General features: G+C 41.3%; 1 protein-coding gene across 2 annotated transcripts in view; it reads right to left on the bottom strand.

The window, feature by feature from the left end:
• Positions 1-15280, bottom strand: part of PLD5 (phospholipase D family member 5) — a 237878-nt gene that overhangs the window by 12489 nt on the left and 210109 nt on the right. For both annotated transcript variants that reach the window (XM_073335270.1, XM_073335271.1), the window contains 3 exons: positions 9303-9500; positions 5124-5263; positions 1575-1740 (listed from right to left, as the gene is read on the bottom strand). In XM_073335270.1, the coding sequence (XP_073191371.1) occupies positions 1575-1740; positions 5124-5263; positions 9303-9500 (504 nt within the window). The remainder of the gene's footprint in view (positions 1-1574; positions 1741-5123; positions 5264-9302; positions 9501-15280) is intronic.

A 15280-nucleotide genomic window follows, 5' to 3' on the forward strand; every position in this document is an offset into this window, starting at 1 on the left:
GAATACTGTCCTTGTGCCAAACTGCCAACGCTCTCATTTGCTCCAACTTCCTTCTGCATGTTTAAAACTCAGGGGTAACTTGTCCCTATGGTTTAAGGGGAATTCAAAATAATGGGAGCTGTGCTAACTGTGCCCAAAACGTATCAAGTCTGACACTGGTATATTCAGACCTCACAGGGAAAATGGATCTAGTATTGGTTGGCTTTATTTACTGAGTGCAAAAGTACATACATTCAGTGATGTACGTAACCAGCTTCCATATCAGCTATTAGTCCAATTAACAATAACCATCTTATGTGAATTACTGAAAAAAAAAATCAGAACTTCAGCAGACAATTTTTCTCAAATGGGATGGGTGCCTCAGAGAGGACTGTTCTTTTACTTCCAGTATCGTTCACTGAATTTCATAAATATCTTAATTCATTAATAATTATGTCAAATTTAATGCAACAACAATCATAACTCTACCCACTACTGTGAAGTGCAGCACATGTGGTGTTAAATACTTCTTTATACACTGCATGTGCAATGTGGCCAAGTAATAGTTCTGTGTTCAGAACTTTGAATGAACTGCATAATGTCCATGTAAAATCTGCATTTATTTTATTTACTGTGATAAAGAGGAAGAAGGTGCTAGTGTATTTGACAGTCAGATCACTTTATTCCACAATCATATAAGCAGTCCAGTGATGGCACATTCTCTTCAATTTAAACAAGACGTAAAACTGTGACTCACTTGGTTCCGTTTCTCCAGGAGAGACCAGATTTAGTGTTGTGAACACAGGACTGGGAGCCCGGATCTCCTGAATCCTAACCATGGCTGTGACACACCGAGTCATGGGACAGTCATTTAACTTTTCTTCCTCGGTTTTGATATGTATAAAATGGGAATAATACTGATTTACCTCACAGGGGGGAGTGTTAGGACTAGTTAGTGTTTGTAAAGTTCCGGAAGATTAAAAACACCACACTATGTAAGTGATAAATATTACTATCTTCCTCAGTTTGGCTTAGCAGAACAGTGCCACTGTACAAACAAATAACAGAGAGAGTCCCTGTCCCCAAGAACGTGCATTATATGATTATAGCATGTATGTTGTTACCACTGCCATGTGAGATCCAAATTCTGCACAATTGTTACCAAAACTGAAGAGCATTCAGGAGTCAATACAGTAAAATGAAAGGAATTGTTACAAAAGCGGACCAAATTCAAACTTGTAAGGGTGTGTAACATCACTGAAATCTATCTAGTAACTTGGCCACATTGATCATAAATTACAGTGAACAGTGTGCAGGATACTACAAAATATTTCACTTGCAAAAGGGGACTGAATTGGGGTTAATGATGCATTTACCCTTGCTACTAGTTCATTAAAGTCTATTGCAGTAAGTCAAGAGTTGTGTGTACACCAGGGCTAAATTTGGCCCAAAATTATGCATTTCTTGTGGTTTTCAATGAAATGTTAAGGTTTCCACAGCAACATAGATAATCTTAATATACTTATTGTTAGTATTTATTTTTGTGCACTGAAAACATCTTAGACTCATTCTGAACCAATATGGTGTATACTTACAACTTTTAAACTACAGCTGGGAACCTCAATACAAATAGCTTTAAGAGATGAAACAAAGTTAAACGTAAGGGGATCTGTGTCTTTTGAGAAACTTATGAGGAGCCGGACTTTAATGCTTCGTAATACTAATGCTTCTCTTATCTTCCCATCCAAATACGGCCAGTACCTGTGGAGAAAGCACACAATACATTCAGGTAAAAAGCAATCAATTAGATTTTTACCCAGGCAGACCTAGCCCCACTAGGGAAAACTAAATACAACTAAACAAAACATGAACAGCATTTGTCTGCAGTCTAAGGAATCAAACTGAGGTGGCAGGAAGTTGTGCTAGACCCTTACCACTCTATCACCCTGCTTCACACAAAACCAACCAATCCTGGGGGCAGTGAGGCCCTACTGGCCTGTGTGAGTTAGTATGCCCAATCTCTCCCTGGGTGGGTGGTTGCAGAGCTGCCCCTGTAGATGCAAAGACTCATTCAAAATGAACTTCTAGTCCCCCCACACCCAGTGGAGTGATGCACGTCATCAACAGTGTTAAAGTAGATTGGAATAGGAAGTGCAATTCCAAAGAAGAGGGTGAGCTATCAGAATGCACTGCTTACCCAAGCCAGGGAGAGAACAAGAACTCCTCTCAGTTTTAAGCAGAAGGAGCTGCCAACTCCTTACTTTTTAAAGCCCTGATTGTCAGCCTCTCTCCCATTCTGGGATCTCAGGCCTAGGATTATAATAACCACAAGAAGTTCCTGCCGGGGGGAAGGGAGGAAAAAGAGGAAGAGAGATACCCAAGAGCAGGGTCCCTATATTCTTTGGGTGGGACGGGAGTTTGCTCACATGAGGACTCGTCTCTCCCCCACCGTCACTGTCCAATTCCTGGGGAGTTGGTGAATTCTTACCCCAATGTGACAGCTGTCTCTGTGGCACTATTCCTACGGTCCTTGGCCCAGAGCACTCAACATGGGTCTAGAGATCCCACTCCTGGAGAGGGAGCAGGCCAGAAGTGAGAGATTCTGGCAAGAAACCCAAGGGAGATGTGCAGCTCCCTTCTACCATCAATCTAGGGAGATTGCCAAAGAAACTCCTTTATTGGGAGGCTGGGGGGATAATGCCAATGGGGAAGCTATGGCAGTGCATTAAGTTTAAAGCCATGCTGCCAATAAAACTGCAAGGGACCTCTCTGTGTAGGTGGTCCTATGCCTCAAGCCACATGGATCTTTGAATTAATCAGGATAGGGGCACAGATCAGCTGGTTCCTCTATAGAGTGGGGAAAATCCTTGCCTCCTCCCTAACAGAGCAACACTACAATTAAAGTTACAAAAGATCTATTCCATTTTAAACCACTAGTATAGCTTTAGACAGTAACTTTCTCCAAAAATGTTCTTGTGGGTCTCAAAGGTCTCACATCTGGTCTCAGGTTTTGGAAGGGTTACACATAACCCCCTCTTTTTTTTCAATTATGCAAGGGTGAAAAAGGCATAAATACAGATTTTCAAAAGAGCCAGCAACCATCATTAAGGCGCCTGATTTAAGTGGCCAGATATCCAAAAGGTTCAGCTCCCAGCACCTTCCTCTGAGTGCAATGGGAGCTACTGGATACTTGGTAGTTCTCAATTTAGCCACTTATTCAGCTCCAACTGAGGGGAGGGGAAGCTGAATAATTTTATTAAGATTTGGCTCCAGTTGTAGGTCCTGAGCACTTTTGTAAATCTAGGCCATAAATACATTGTGCATAAACTTTTTTGACTTTTTTTGCTATGAGCTAGCTATAATGTAATATTGGTGGAAGTGCAATCTGTGCTGAGTTTAAAAAGGTCTGTTTTTTAAAATAAAATTATGACAGTTTCCATACTGTGTATTAGTTCCTTCAATATGTTCTCTCTCTTTCATACACACAGACACTATCTGGTATTCATAAAGTGCCAATAGCCATTGTATCTAGGTGCTGAATACAGTAACATAGGAAACAAAAGTGAGTTCTACTGTTGTTTTCCTGGATCTGTCACGTCACTCATAGATGGTCAGACTATAGAATCATAGAATATCAGGGTTGGAAGGGACCCCAGAAGGTCATCTAGTTCAACCCCCTGCTCAAAGCAGGACCAATTCCCAGTTAAATCATCCCAGCCAGGGCTTTGTCAAGCCTGACCTTAAAAACCTCTAAGGAAGGAGATTCTACCACCTCCCTAGGTAACGCATTCCAGTGTTTCACCACCCTCTTAGTGAAAAAGTTTTTCCTAATATCCAATCTAAACCTCCCCCACTGCAACTTGAGACCATTACTCCTCGTTCTGTCATCTGCTACCATTGAGAACAGTCTAGAGCCATCCTCTTTGGAACCCCCTTTCAGGTAGTTGAAAGCAGCTATCAAATCCCCCCTCATTCTTCTCTTCTGCAGGCTAAACAATCCCAGCTCCCTCAGCCTCTCCTCATAACTCATGTGTTCCAGTCCCCTAATCATTTTTGTTGCCCTTCGCTGGACTCTCTCCAATTTATCCACATCCTTCTTGAAGTGTGGGGCCCAAAACTGGACACAGTACTCCAGATGAGGCCTCACCAATGTCGAATAGAGGGGAATGATCACGTCCCTCGATCTGCTCGCTATGCCCCTACTTATACATCCCAAAATGCCATTGGCCTTCTTGGCAACAAGGGCACACTGCTGACTCATATCCAGCTTCTCGTCCACTGTCACCCCTAGGTCCTTTTCCGCAGAACTGCTGCCTAGCCATTCGGTCCCTAGTCTGTAGCTGTGCATTGGGTTCTTCCGTCCTAAGTGCAGGACCCTGCACTTATCCTTATTGAACCTCATCAGATTCCTTTTGGCCCAATCTTCCAATTGGTCTAGGTCCTTCTGTATCCTATCCCTCCCCTCCAGCGTATCTACCACTCCTCCCAGTTTAGTATCATCCGCAAATTTGCTGAGAGTGCAATCCACACCATCCTCCAGATCATTTATGAAGATATTGAATAAAACCGGCCCCAGGACCGACCCTTGGGGCACTCCACTTGATACCGGCTGCCAACTAGACATGGAGCCATTGATCACTACCCGTTGAGCCCGACAATCTAGCCAGCTTTCTACCCACCTTATAGTGCATTCATCCAGCCCATACTTCCTTAACTTGCTGACAAGAATACTATGGGAGACCGTGTCAAAAGCTTTGCTAAAGTCAAGAAACAATACATCCACTGCTTTCCCTTCATCCACAGAACCAGTAATCTCATCGTAAAAGGCGATTAGATTAGTCAGGCATGACCTTCCCTTGGTGAATCCATGCTGGCTGTGACTAGCTTAGACTAGACACATTCTGATCTCCTTCAATAGGGTGATCCACAGCTTAGAACCCAGAACTTGGAAATTCCGTCTTAGGTCCCAATTCTGCTCCCAGTTAAGTCAATGGTAGAACTCTCATTGATTTCAGTGAGAGCAGAATTGGGCCCTAAGAAATTGATCCATAACGAGTAACTAAATGCCTGCTGATTTATTTTCACCAGCAAGAGCTTTCTCTCATTGCAGCAATGTGCTAAATACATTGTGGACACTCACTAACCTTTTAGCATTTGTGTCAAAGACAATAGGGAGGTAATCCATGACAGCTATATAAACAAACTGTTTGGCATCATCTATAACATTGTAGATAGCTTCAATATCCAAGACTCTGTCTTTTGGACAAAAGAGTTTGGGAGAATTCTGTGAAGACAAAAGGCCAAATGTTACACTTAAAGTAAAAGGAGAAGTGTTTCTTTGTCATCTCGAGGTGAGATTTGCAAATAAAATTACAAAATTTAGTGGAGAATATTAATCACTGGTATGTTAAACTACACAGCTGTAATTTCAAAGGTGCAAAGGGGGAATCAGATACCTAAATGCGGTTTGAGCATTACACAGAATTATAGCTGTATAGAAAGATTTTCAAAGGGGTCAATCGTGAAAATAGCCATTGCTATCAAAGTAGCTCTACTTGAGAGGAAGGTGTTACATGACACATCACAGGATTATGCTTTAAAGATTCACAGTACTGGTTACATTACAAAGTAGTAGATGTATCCTGGCCACAACACTAACAGGGCACATCATTCATCAATGTTATGAATTAGTGTTTATGACCTTAACCTGTTTACTGTTTCATGCCAGGTAACACATTGCTAAGAAAATCACCGTTGGTGAAAGGTCTAACAAGGGTCTAACCTTTAAAACCTCCCTCATTCATGTTGTCTACAAATCATCAGGCATTGCTTAGACAAGTGGGGAACATGCTAAACTCTTTATTTTGTTACCTCATCTTCCTACCTTCCCCCACTCTCTTTGTCTGCTTTGTCCACATGTTGCATCCTGACAACTAATCTACTGTGGTCTGTCTGGTACAGTGTCTTTCTTCTTTATTTGTCAGTACAGTAACAAGCACAATGGGGCCCTGATCCTTGATTGGTGTTCCTAAGTGTTATTTTAATAATAAAAAAATACATAGTAGGGTAATTAAAATCATTGGCAGTTCAGAGTATCCATGCTTTCCCAGGACTGAGCCCCGAATCCTCAAAAAAAGCAACTGCATTTTCTTTTGTCTCTCTCAGCCACTCAGGAAGACTGTACTGTTGCTAAGCAACTGTACCATGAGGATTCCTGAATGGAGAATCATTGATTTACTGTGATGTTCACATCTTACACAGCAAGAAAGACTGGAAGAGAAGAATTTTTAAGACAATGAATTTAGATTCACGAAGCAAGGTAAAAAATAAAAAAATATCACTTAGGTGATTTATTTCTATTATCTGAATCTGTTTTCTCAGGATATTGTATACACAATTTGATTTACTCCAAAGATAACCGACTATTTTCTCTCTAGAAATGCTCAGGGGTACAAGTTAACAGCAAAAAGACAAACTAGCTACAGAATCCAGAGCTGCTGCAATCTCTCTTGTAAGCAGTTTGATAACTATTGTTGATCCAGAGGCATTTTGAGTCCAGCGTAAATTGGGAGAGTAAAGGTAATAGCCTTGTCTACCATGTTTATTTTCCACAGGAAAGGGTATATGTTGGACTTCCTATAGTCCCATCATTGGCACCGTTGCAAAAAAACCATTGTAAAACTATCACTAACATTCATGTCTGTGCACAGATACGAAATGCAAACTGTCCATTACGACATTGTTAACATGATTACAGGAGAGACATACAAATAAATTTCTGACCAACTGTGGTCATTAAAGATCCCAGGGCATTTTTTCCCCCCAGGATTAGGATTGCTGCCCTGGCCAAATTCCATCTTGGATAACTAGACACTAATAGCATAACTTCTCTGTGTCCTTTCAACGGGCTATAGAATACTTCTGCAGTTCCTTTCTTAGACCTTGAGATGCTTGGTGCGAGAAATGATATATTGAAAATCCTGTTTTCAAGAAGGGAAGAATCTGATTCTGGAAACCGCATCTTTCTTTCCTTCTCATTCCCACTTCCTGGACAACATTGTGGTATAGGAAAAAAAGCAAACATGAAGAAAAGAAGATTTATCAGGAGAAAGTGCAGCACAGTGGATGGGGGAGGGAAGGAAGGTGAGGTGGTGTAGAACTACCCTTCCATGGTTCAAGTCAAAACTAGATGGTAAGTATCAATCAGTATCAATTATGGGGTCTCACTGAGAAAACTGAAGTGCAATATCCATTGTAGGTCTATCCTAGCTCCCATTTTCTTCAGTGTATATAAGGCCTCTTGCAGAGGTCATTTCAAAACTGAGGACAGTTAGCTGGTGATATATAATTGTCCTATAGGCCCTACATGTTTAGTCTCCACCCAGGAGAAACGCTGGTATGATACGGCAGCTGGGCGCGTTGGAGTGGATTCGCTCGTGGGAGAGGGGAGAGTCGCTGGTAGGTTAAGGATTGCAGCATGAGGATGTGCTCTCTTCTTTCATGCATGCATTTATCAAGAGGACTTGTTTGGAAATACTTGGCTTCACTTTCACTCACGACCATGCTAAATGTGGTATGAAAGGTATCTTTCCCTCCACACTCCACTTGCTCAGGGTGTGTCATTCTTTGCCCTATGAGAACCTCGTAATAGCAATACATTCTCTGTGACTACTGGCTCATTACTGTATTCTCCTCCAAGAAAGGATTTCACCAGGACTCACCATTTGTTCAGAATGGGGCAGCAGGTTTGAAAATTGGTTTGAACAACTAAAATCGTATTACACCCACACTACATCTGCTTATAAAGTCTCCGACTGACTAACTTGGTGGTGGTGTTTTTAAAGTCCTTAATGGCGTTGGCCCTGGCTCTGTTTGAGATCTTCCTTGAGCATCTTCTCAATAGGTATATGCGCTCACATACCAGCTACCTTTCAGGGATTCAACCATTGCACATTAGGTGGACAGGGAATCATGCCTTTGCTGTGGGGAGTCTAAGAGTGCATTCTATTCTTCCATCTCAGTCCATTTCTCCCCATTAAAAACAGCTTTTTAATATGCTGGGTCTTTTAACTTTCTCCTATCCCTTTCCCCTCCTCTCCTATTCGTACTGGGCATTCTCAACCAGTTTTAGGTGTTTTGATGTTGGAAATGTTTAAATGATCTACAAATAAAAGTTTCTGTTGTTATATAGCACTCTGAATGCATTCATGGGGATGTAGAAGAAGTGCTACGTTAATAAGATGATTATGATAATTAATCAACCAAAAGTCACATTGCAAAAAACAGATACTGGGCTCTAATTTTAGCAAAAATGTAACAGGATTTGGACTAGCTATAATTAAAATATTAGATTCAAAGTTAATCCATTTAGCTACAAATTCTTTGCTAAGCTGAAACGTACAGATAATAAGTTAGCGACATGAGGGCTCTCCTGTTGTTCCTTGCCTTTAAGAAACAATATTGAGAATTACAGTGCAAGGAAAGAGTAATAATACAAAAATTAATTTTCAATGCTCTACATTCATGACAGTGCTCCACATGTAGTTAAAATGTCATGAAAATCAGAGTGACTTTACTATTCTTTGCGTCCGTGTAATGTGAAAAGTGGGGAAAAAAGTATGGATTTCTCCACATTTGGTTACAGATTTTCCCCGCAAACAATAAACCTATTGAAATGGTTATTTTCTCCCCTGAGGAGAAAGTGATCCAGTCTGTCAGCAACCAACGATTTCCCGTGCACAGTTGATAACTATGGTACTTTTTCTGTAGCTCAGTTTCAGTCACTGCCATGACTCTCAATTTCAACAGCTTCTCTTGGTTAATGAAAAGTCCTGGTATGTATATTCTTGTTAGGCCACATTTCAGAGAAATACTTGAGCATGTGCTTAAGTTCCATTATTTCTCAAGGACTTAAGTGCTTTCCTGAATAGGAATGCTTCCAGGGTGTTAAAAACCTAAAAGCGGAAAGGTTATACGTAGAGAACATTGGGTACACAAGAGTGCTGGAGCATGCGTAGAGACGACTCTTTCAGAAGTGAGCTGTTGTCAGGCAGTAAGCAGCATCATGGTAGTTATTCACATGTTCTGTAAACATGTGTTCTGTCTTTTTGTGTGTGTGAAAAGACATGTGATATTTTACATGTATGGTATTAAACACCAGACTAACCCAATGTCTCTATTCAGTTACGCAGTAAAGACAATGTTGTAATAGAAGGTTCAACTGAAGCCAAATTTCTGGGTCCCAATAAAACTCGAGTGTTACATAATACTGCCCCCCCTCCCCCTGAAACAGGCAAAGAACAGATATTCTCTTAAGAACTCACCGACACAAAGACTTCTGATTTTGTCTCATTCAGCTGCAGCATCAGTTTATTTTGGGTATCATACACCCCATACAATCTCTTAGACCAACTTGGAGGCACTTTATTCTTGTATTTTAATGAGCTATACAAGGCAAATATCCTTTGTAAATCTAGGACGAGGCAGCTGCAGTTGTACACAATGACACCAAGTTCTTTCATCTGTGAAATTAAAGTTCATACCATTAACAGGGTATTGGCTGGCACATGTATCTTTAGAAATATATAGTATGCACATAAAATACATTTTTCACAACTATATCCTGTATCTGTAGAGAAATATACACCAGACAAGAACAGTGGAGAACATAACCAGTAATGGTATGTTAAAGGCTAATAAATAGACTACATGGCTAATACTAAAGTCTTGATTCAGACAAAAATATGACAGTGTGCAAAAGTTCAATGTATTTTTTTCTGAATTGTGCACCATAATAAAATATAATGCACCACCAAAGAAACTTCTGATAAATGACATCTACTTGTTACTTGTAATCTCCACTCTGAGATTATTTATAAAGGCTATTTCTTCTGTAGGTGTTGCTTTAGATCTGCTCCTCTTACAGGTGTGGGGTTTTTTTGTTTGTTTGTTTTTTGTGCTTGTTTACAATAATAGTATTCAGTCTCTGCGGGGTGGCATGATAGCAGGTTGTGGCAGTATATCAATATCCAAAGCCAGGAGCAGTTTTGGTTTTGTAGACACTGGGAAAGCTGAAAGAGTAGAAATCTCACTAAAGGAAAGTGAGTTAATTCGCCAAGGCAGAAAGGATATGATGTTCATGCTTTATACATGGCAGACATGATGAAAAACTGAACTTTTGTCTCTACCAGTAGTTAAATTTACTGTGGCTTTGGGTGACAGCACAGTCCAGTGAATAGGACACTGTAGTTGGAGCCAGAAGAACTGGATTCTATGCCTGATTCTGCCACTGGCATGGTGTGTGACATTAACTAAGTCACTTCATCTCTTAATACCTTAGTTTCTCCATCTGAGAAATGAGGATGATATTTTCTCTTCCCTTGAAAAGCACTTTGCATCACTTGAAAAGCACTTGAAAAGATCTATGCATAAAAAGAACTTTATAAGGTGAAGTATTGTTGTTATTTCCAATTCTAAGTTAGAAAAAAACAAAAATACCATGGTAAAGATAAATACTACCATGCAGTAAATGTCTTTTTCTTTTATTATCATTAGTACCACACTAGCCACTGCATTAACTGAAGGTAAAGCTCCTGGTTATCTATTGGTTGATATAATTTCTTCTATAAATGTCTACATCACATCCTGTCTGTAGTCACATTTTGTCAGTACACATAATTTCTTTCCCCTCTTTTGTTTTATAAAGGCTCAAGAAAGATTTTCACTGCTGTGGGTCACAGATACTGCTGACCTCCCAATATCTGCATTGCACACCTGTTTAAACATCTCCAAAAATAAAGGGAGATGCCATTCACATACCTAGTTATGGCTTGGGAAAAAATATCTGTTTATTCCATATTAATGCTTAAAGGGTCCATGCTGCCCTCTGACAAGTACAGGGTAGCATAACCCAGAGGATGTGGCATGGGGGGGAAGGGGCAAGTGCCAACTCTGCACCATGCTCCACTTTTCCCCTAACATCAGAGAAGCCCCTTTGCCCTCTGTAGTGTCCCTGGGAGCAAGGCAGTTTTAACAGGAATTGACCTGGTTACAGCATCTTTCCTAAGGATCTGATCCTGCACCACTGAAGCCAATGGGAACTCTGCCACTGAAATCAAGGTGCAGGATCAAGGCCTCCCGTCCACACTGTGAAATCCCTGAGGGGAGAAGCCAGAGGGAAGCAGCTTTACAGAAACTTTTAGCAATGGGGCCTAGTGCCAATGAGAAGAAACAGAGCCTGCTCATGGATGACACTTGCCTCTCCTGACTCCCACAAACATCAGGTGGGATTTTGGGGAATTGGATGTATTTCTTTATCTTTCAGTGGGGAATTAAGATAATGGCTGGATCTGATCTTCCTTCCATTTCTGTGGTGGCTGAGAGGAACAACAAAACCTAACACCCTGATAGAAAACTACTAGAAGAAACCTGATGAATGAAAATGTACATTTCCCAGCCCCTATTCTGGAAAAAACACATACAGCGGGAGCATCAGGCCTCAACATGCCACACTCTAGAAGTAAGTTATTAGTCAGCTTCAACATTACTTAATGAAATTGCATAAACAACAAGACAGCCAGCTTTTAACTTAATTCAGAAAAAAGTGGAAAATTTCATAATTCTGTGAACATGCACAAACATGGCACTAGCATTTTAGAATGTAGACTGTACTATAACAGTTCATTTTGTCAGGTTTCAGAGGAGCAGCCGTGTTAGTCTGTATCCGCAAAAGGAAAAGGAGTACTTGTGGCACCTTAGCGATTAACCAATTTATTTGAGCATAAGCTTTCGTGAAATTTGGCATAATAACTATACCGTGATAGATGCTCTGTGTCTACTTGCCTGTATGTTTGAGATTTCTCCTGCCTTCTGTTTTAGCTCAATGTTCTTTTACCATCTGAAATTATATTAGCTGTACATCATTATTTTCTAACCCCACTTTGTGCTGTCAGTGCTGCTTTCTTTTTAAGCTCCATTGCAATGCACTTGCTTACAGTATGTTATACTGTACATCAGGACTGTGTGACTTAACCCACTTTTCAAAAGTGCGTGCTTATCACATACATTTATTGTTTGTTTTTTTAACATTATTTAAGACTTGATTAGAAGACAATTATGAGCAATCCCTGTTTGTATGCTATCAAGCAGTCAGCCTTCTCCTTTCTTCATCTTTAGTCAATTCTGCAATCAAAGAATCCTTCCTTTCCTGTGACAGAAACACCTTCCTCTACATTGAGTTTATTTTTACAGCTATGTACAGAATTCTCTGTGGTGAGGAGAGGCTGCTCTTTTCCCAGTTAATTACAAAGCCCACGATCCTGCAGGCATTTCAGGGCCTGGGCAGTGAGGATATCTGGCAATGACAGATTTTGCATGAAGGAGTATGTTGCCCAATTAAGAGGAAAAGACTCCCTTGTTATAATGTGAGGGCTGTTATTGTTATAGACATGACTTTTTAAAAATAGTTTAAGAGGAGAAGTAGAAAGAGAGGGATTTATATTGAAAGAATAATTATCTGAGGATTACCCTGTGACTTGCTCTGACTGGAACATGCAGCCAAGCATCATCTAAGAAATCTACTGCCCTGGTAAAATCCTCCAGGGTGAGAGCTGATTGGGTGAAGCAACACTACTCACCCTGAGTTTTGGAAGTTACTTATATCCTAATGAAAACCCCACTAAAGAACAGACTAGAGAGAACTCACAGCTTGAAGGGAAAAAAAAGTCTGCAGGAAGTAAATCTTCTGAAGTGAAAACAAGAGTGACCAGTGGTGGGTGGAGCAGGAATCTCTAGGATCCTCCTTGAGTAATCATTTTAATAAAAAGTGTTCTAACTCTTGTTTGCTCAAAGAAATGAATGGCCCAGTCCTGAAAGCGCTGGACATCTTGCAAGGTGCTCATTACCATTAGCTCCAAGTGTACGGGGAGCTGAACACACTGGGCATCTTCCAGGATAACATCCACAGCATTCATTTATTGCACTGAAAAGAACCTTTTAGCAAATTCGTATGACCTTTTAGACCTTGGCCTTTTAGAAACATTGCTATGCATAACTTCCACTATGTTTGAAACTAGATCCCATTGCAAATGGATGACTGAAGCAGAAGCAGGACACCACCACAGCACATTAATGCAAAAACCAAATGCACGCTACACAGAGTGTAACACAAGCCATTAGATCATGATAACTCAATTACTAAGGTTTATAATGACCTAAGCTCCTTGGCAGCTTGTAAATAAGAAATCATATAATAATAAAAATATTTAAATGCCATTCTAGAACTAAATGGAATTAATCCAGTTTTAAAACACTTGCATACAGACGACACAATTCATTGTAGTGCACTGACTCCATATTTATTGCAAACTCTGAAGTCCTCTTTCAAATTGAAATAACTCTGCTGTGAAGCGAGTTAGTCCAGGCTATTGTTCGTGTGCACACAATGCTGTTGCAATATAATATATCTTATTCAGCACACAATGCTGAATCCTCCAGCTGCTACCCCCACACTGCTTTGCGGGCGACCATTACTGACTTGTCTGTTAACCTGTGTGCCCTCCCCTTCTCTGGGGTCAAACTGACTGGATGTCCCCTCCCCAGTTTATAAACTGGCGCTCAGCCAGATTTTCTCCATTTGCTCCTGGATTCCAGTTTATCACAATATCTGCGATAAGACTCCAGAAGCCCTACAACATGCCTCAAGCAGCTGCTCGGAGGCACACTGAGATCTCATCACTATCTAGGGAGACGCATCGGTGCAGGAAGCTCCTGCAGCCGGCCACTGGAATAAAGACCTTTCGTGGACATTGATAGATAGATGTCCATGAGAGGCCATGACCAGGATGCTAAATAGTGCTGGATAAAGAGCAAACAGCTCAGGAGCACCTACATGAAAATGAGGGATAACAGGAAAAAGTCTGGCAGGGGACGTGTAACCTGTCCATTTTTTAAGGAGCTCGACAGGATTTTACCGAACCATATGACCCAGGAACCTTGTGAAGCGTGGTGGCTGCTTTCTGCCTGTCCCTCCCAAGAATGAGCAGCAAGACTCATCAGAGGATGAGCACCAAGAGGGAAGTTAAGCGATCTCCCCAGAAAGCCAGGATCTCTTTGGGGTTTAGGGCACTGATGCTGACCAAGAGAAAGGCAAGCCTGATTCCCAGGCAGCAACCAGGGACCAGGACTAAGGAGGCTGATCCTATGGAGGGAACCTCAGCATGTAAATCTTTTAATATAATTTTGGTAATAATTTAATAATTATGTTTCAATGTATTATGACGATGTTATACTGCCATGCTAGCTTCTGTTCCAAGAGCCCCAATGGCTCAGCTGCAGCCACTGTAGGTGGATATGAGCTAGAAACCTGAGTCTGCGGTCCCCACCTCCCTCCATTGACTCATACTGTCCGTTTGTGCACCTTCCCAATGTACACCTTTCCAAAATGGCAGCTACTCCGGCCAAGCAATCAGCTCCATCTCATGCTAAAGCCCCAGCTACCAATTATTTTCAGGCCCACACAATGGAGGGAACATGCCCATGTATTTATTTTCCTTTTCCCTTCCTTCAGCAGTCCTGCTGGCAAATGCCACCCCTCCCTCCCCCCGCCCCCTTCAAAAGCCACATTCACCATCTCAAAATGGCTGTCAGCTACACTATATGTCCACAGCCTCTATCCCACCAACTCCCAAGGCAGATTCAAATAAGGAAAACATTCTTTTGTGCAAAATTCAAAAGAATATTGAGACACTTGCTACAGGAAAAGAAGTTCGCCTAATGTTCTCACTTTACATTGGGTAGACATTGGCAATGCAAGCTCTTAACGCTACAAAGACTGCAGCTCCCCGTAAATGCCCTGTAACATGCATTTTTACAGACTGGTAACAGCAAGTGCTTCAGGTAATCATTACAGACTCCTGTCTATTTTTTTCTGCACTTTTAACATGTCTTCAGGGGAGATAAAGCAAAATCTAAGGCTGAGAATCTGCTCAATTTTGATTCAGAGATTATGAGAAATAGCTGCACAGCCATCCCCCTCCCGCGGTAGAGCTTGTGACTCCCTTCCACTCCTGGAACACTTCTGGGGGGACGTTATTCTTGGGGAATAACTTCACACGGTATCTTGCTAGTCTGACCTTTGCCTTTTTGAACAAGGCCATTCTCTGCCTCCTAATTCCCTGCCTCACGATTAACATCATGGACAGCCTAAAGGGGATGTAGGAAGGATTACTAACCAGCTCATCCCCAGATTCACCCTGCTAATCCCACCGACACCAAATAAGCACCTCCAAGGCACAAAAAAGCT

This window comes from Lepidochelys kempii, chromosome 3, assembly GCF_965140285.1.
Source record: "Lepidochelys kempii isolate rLepKem1 chromosome 3, rLepKem1.hap1, whole genome shotgun sequence".
Lineage (NCBI taxonomy): Eukaryota > Metazoa > Chordata > Testudines > Cheloniidae > Lepidochelys > Lepidochelys kempii.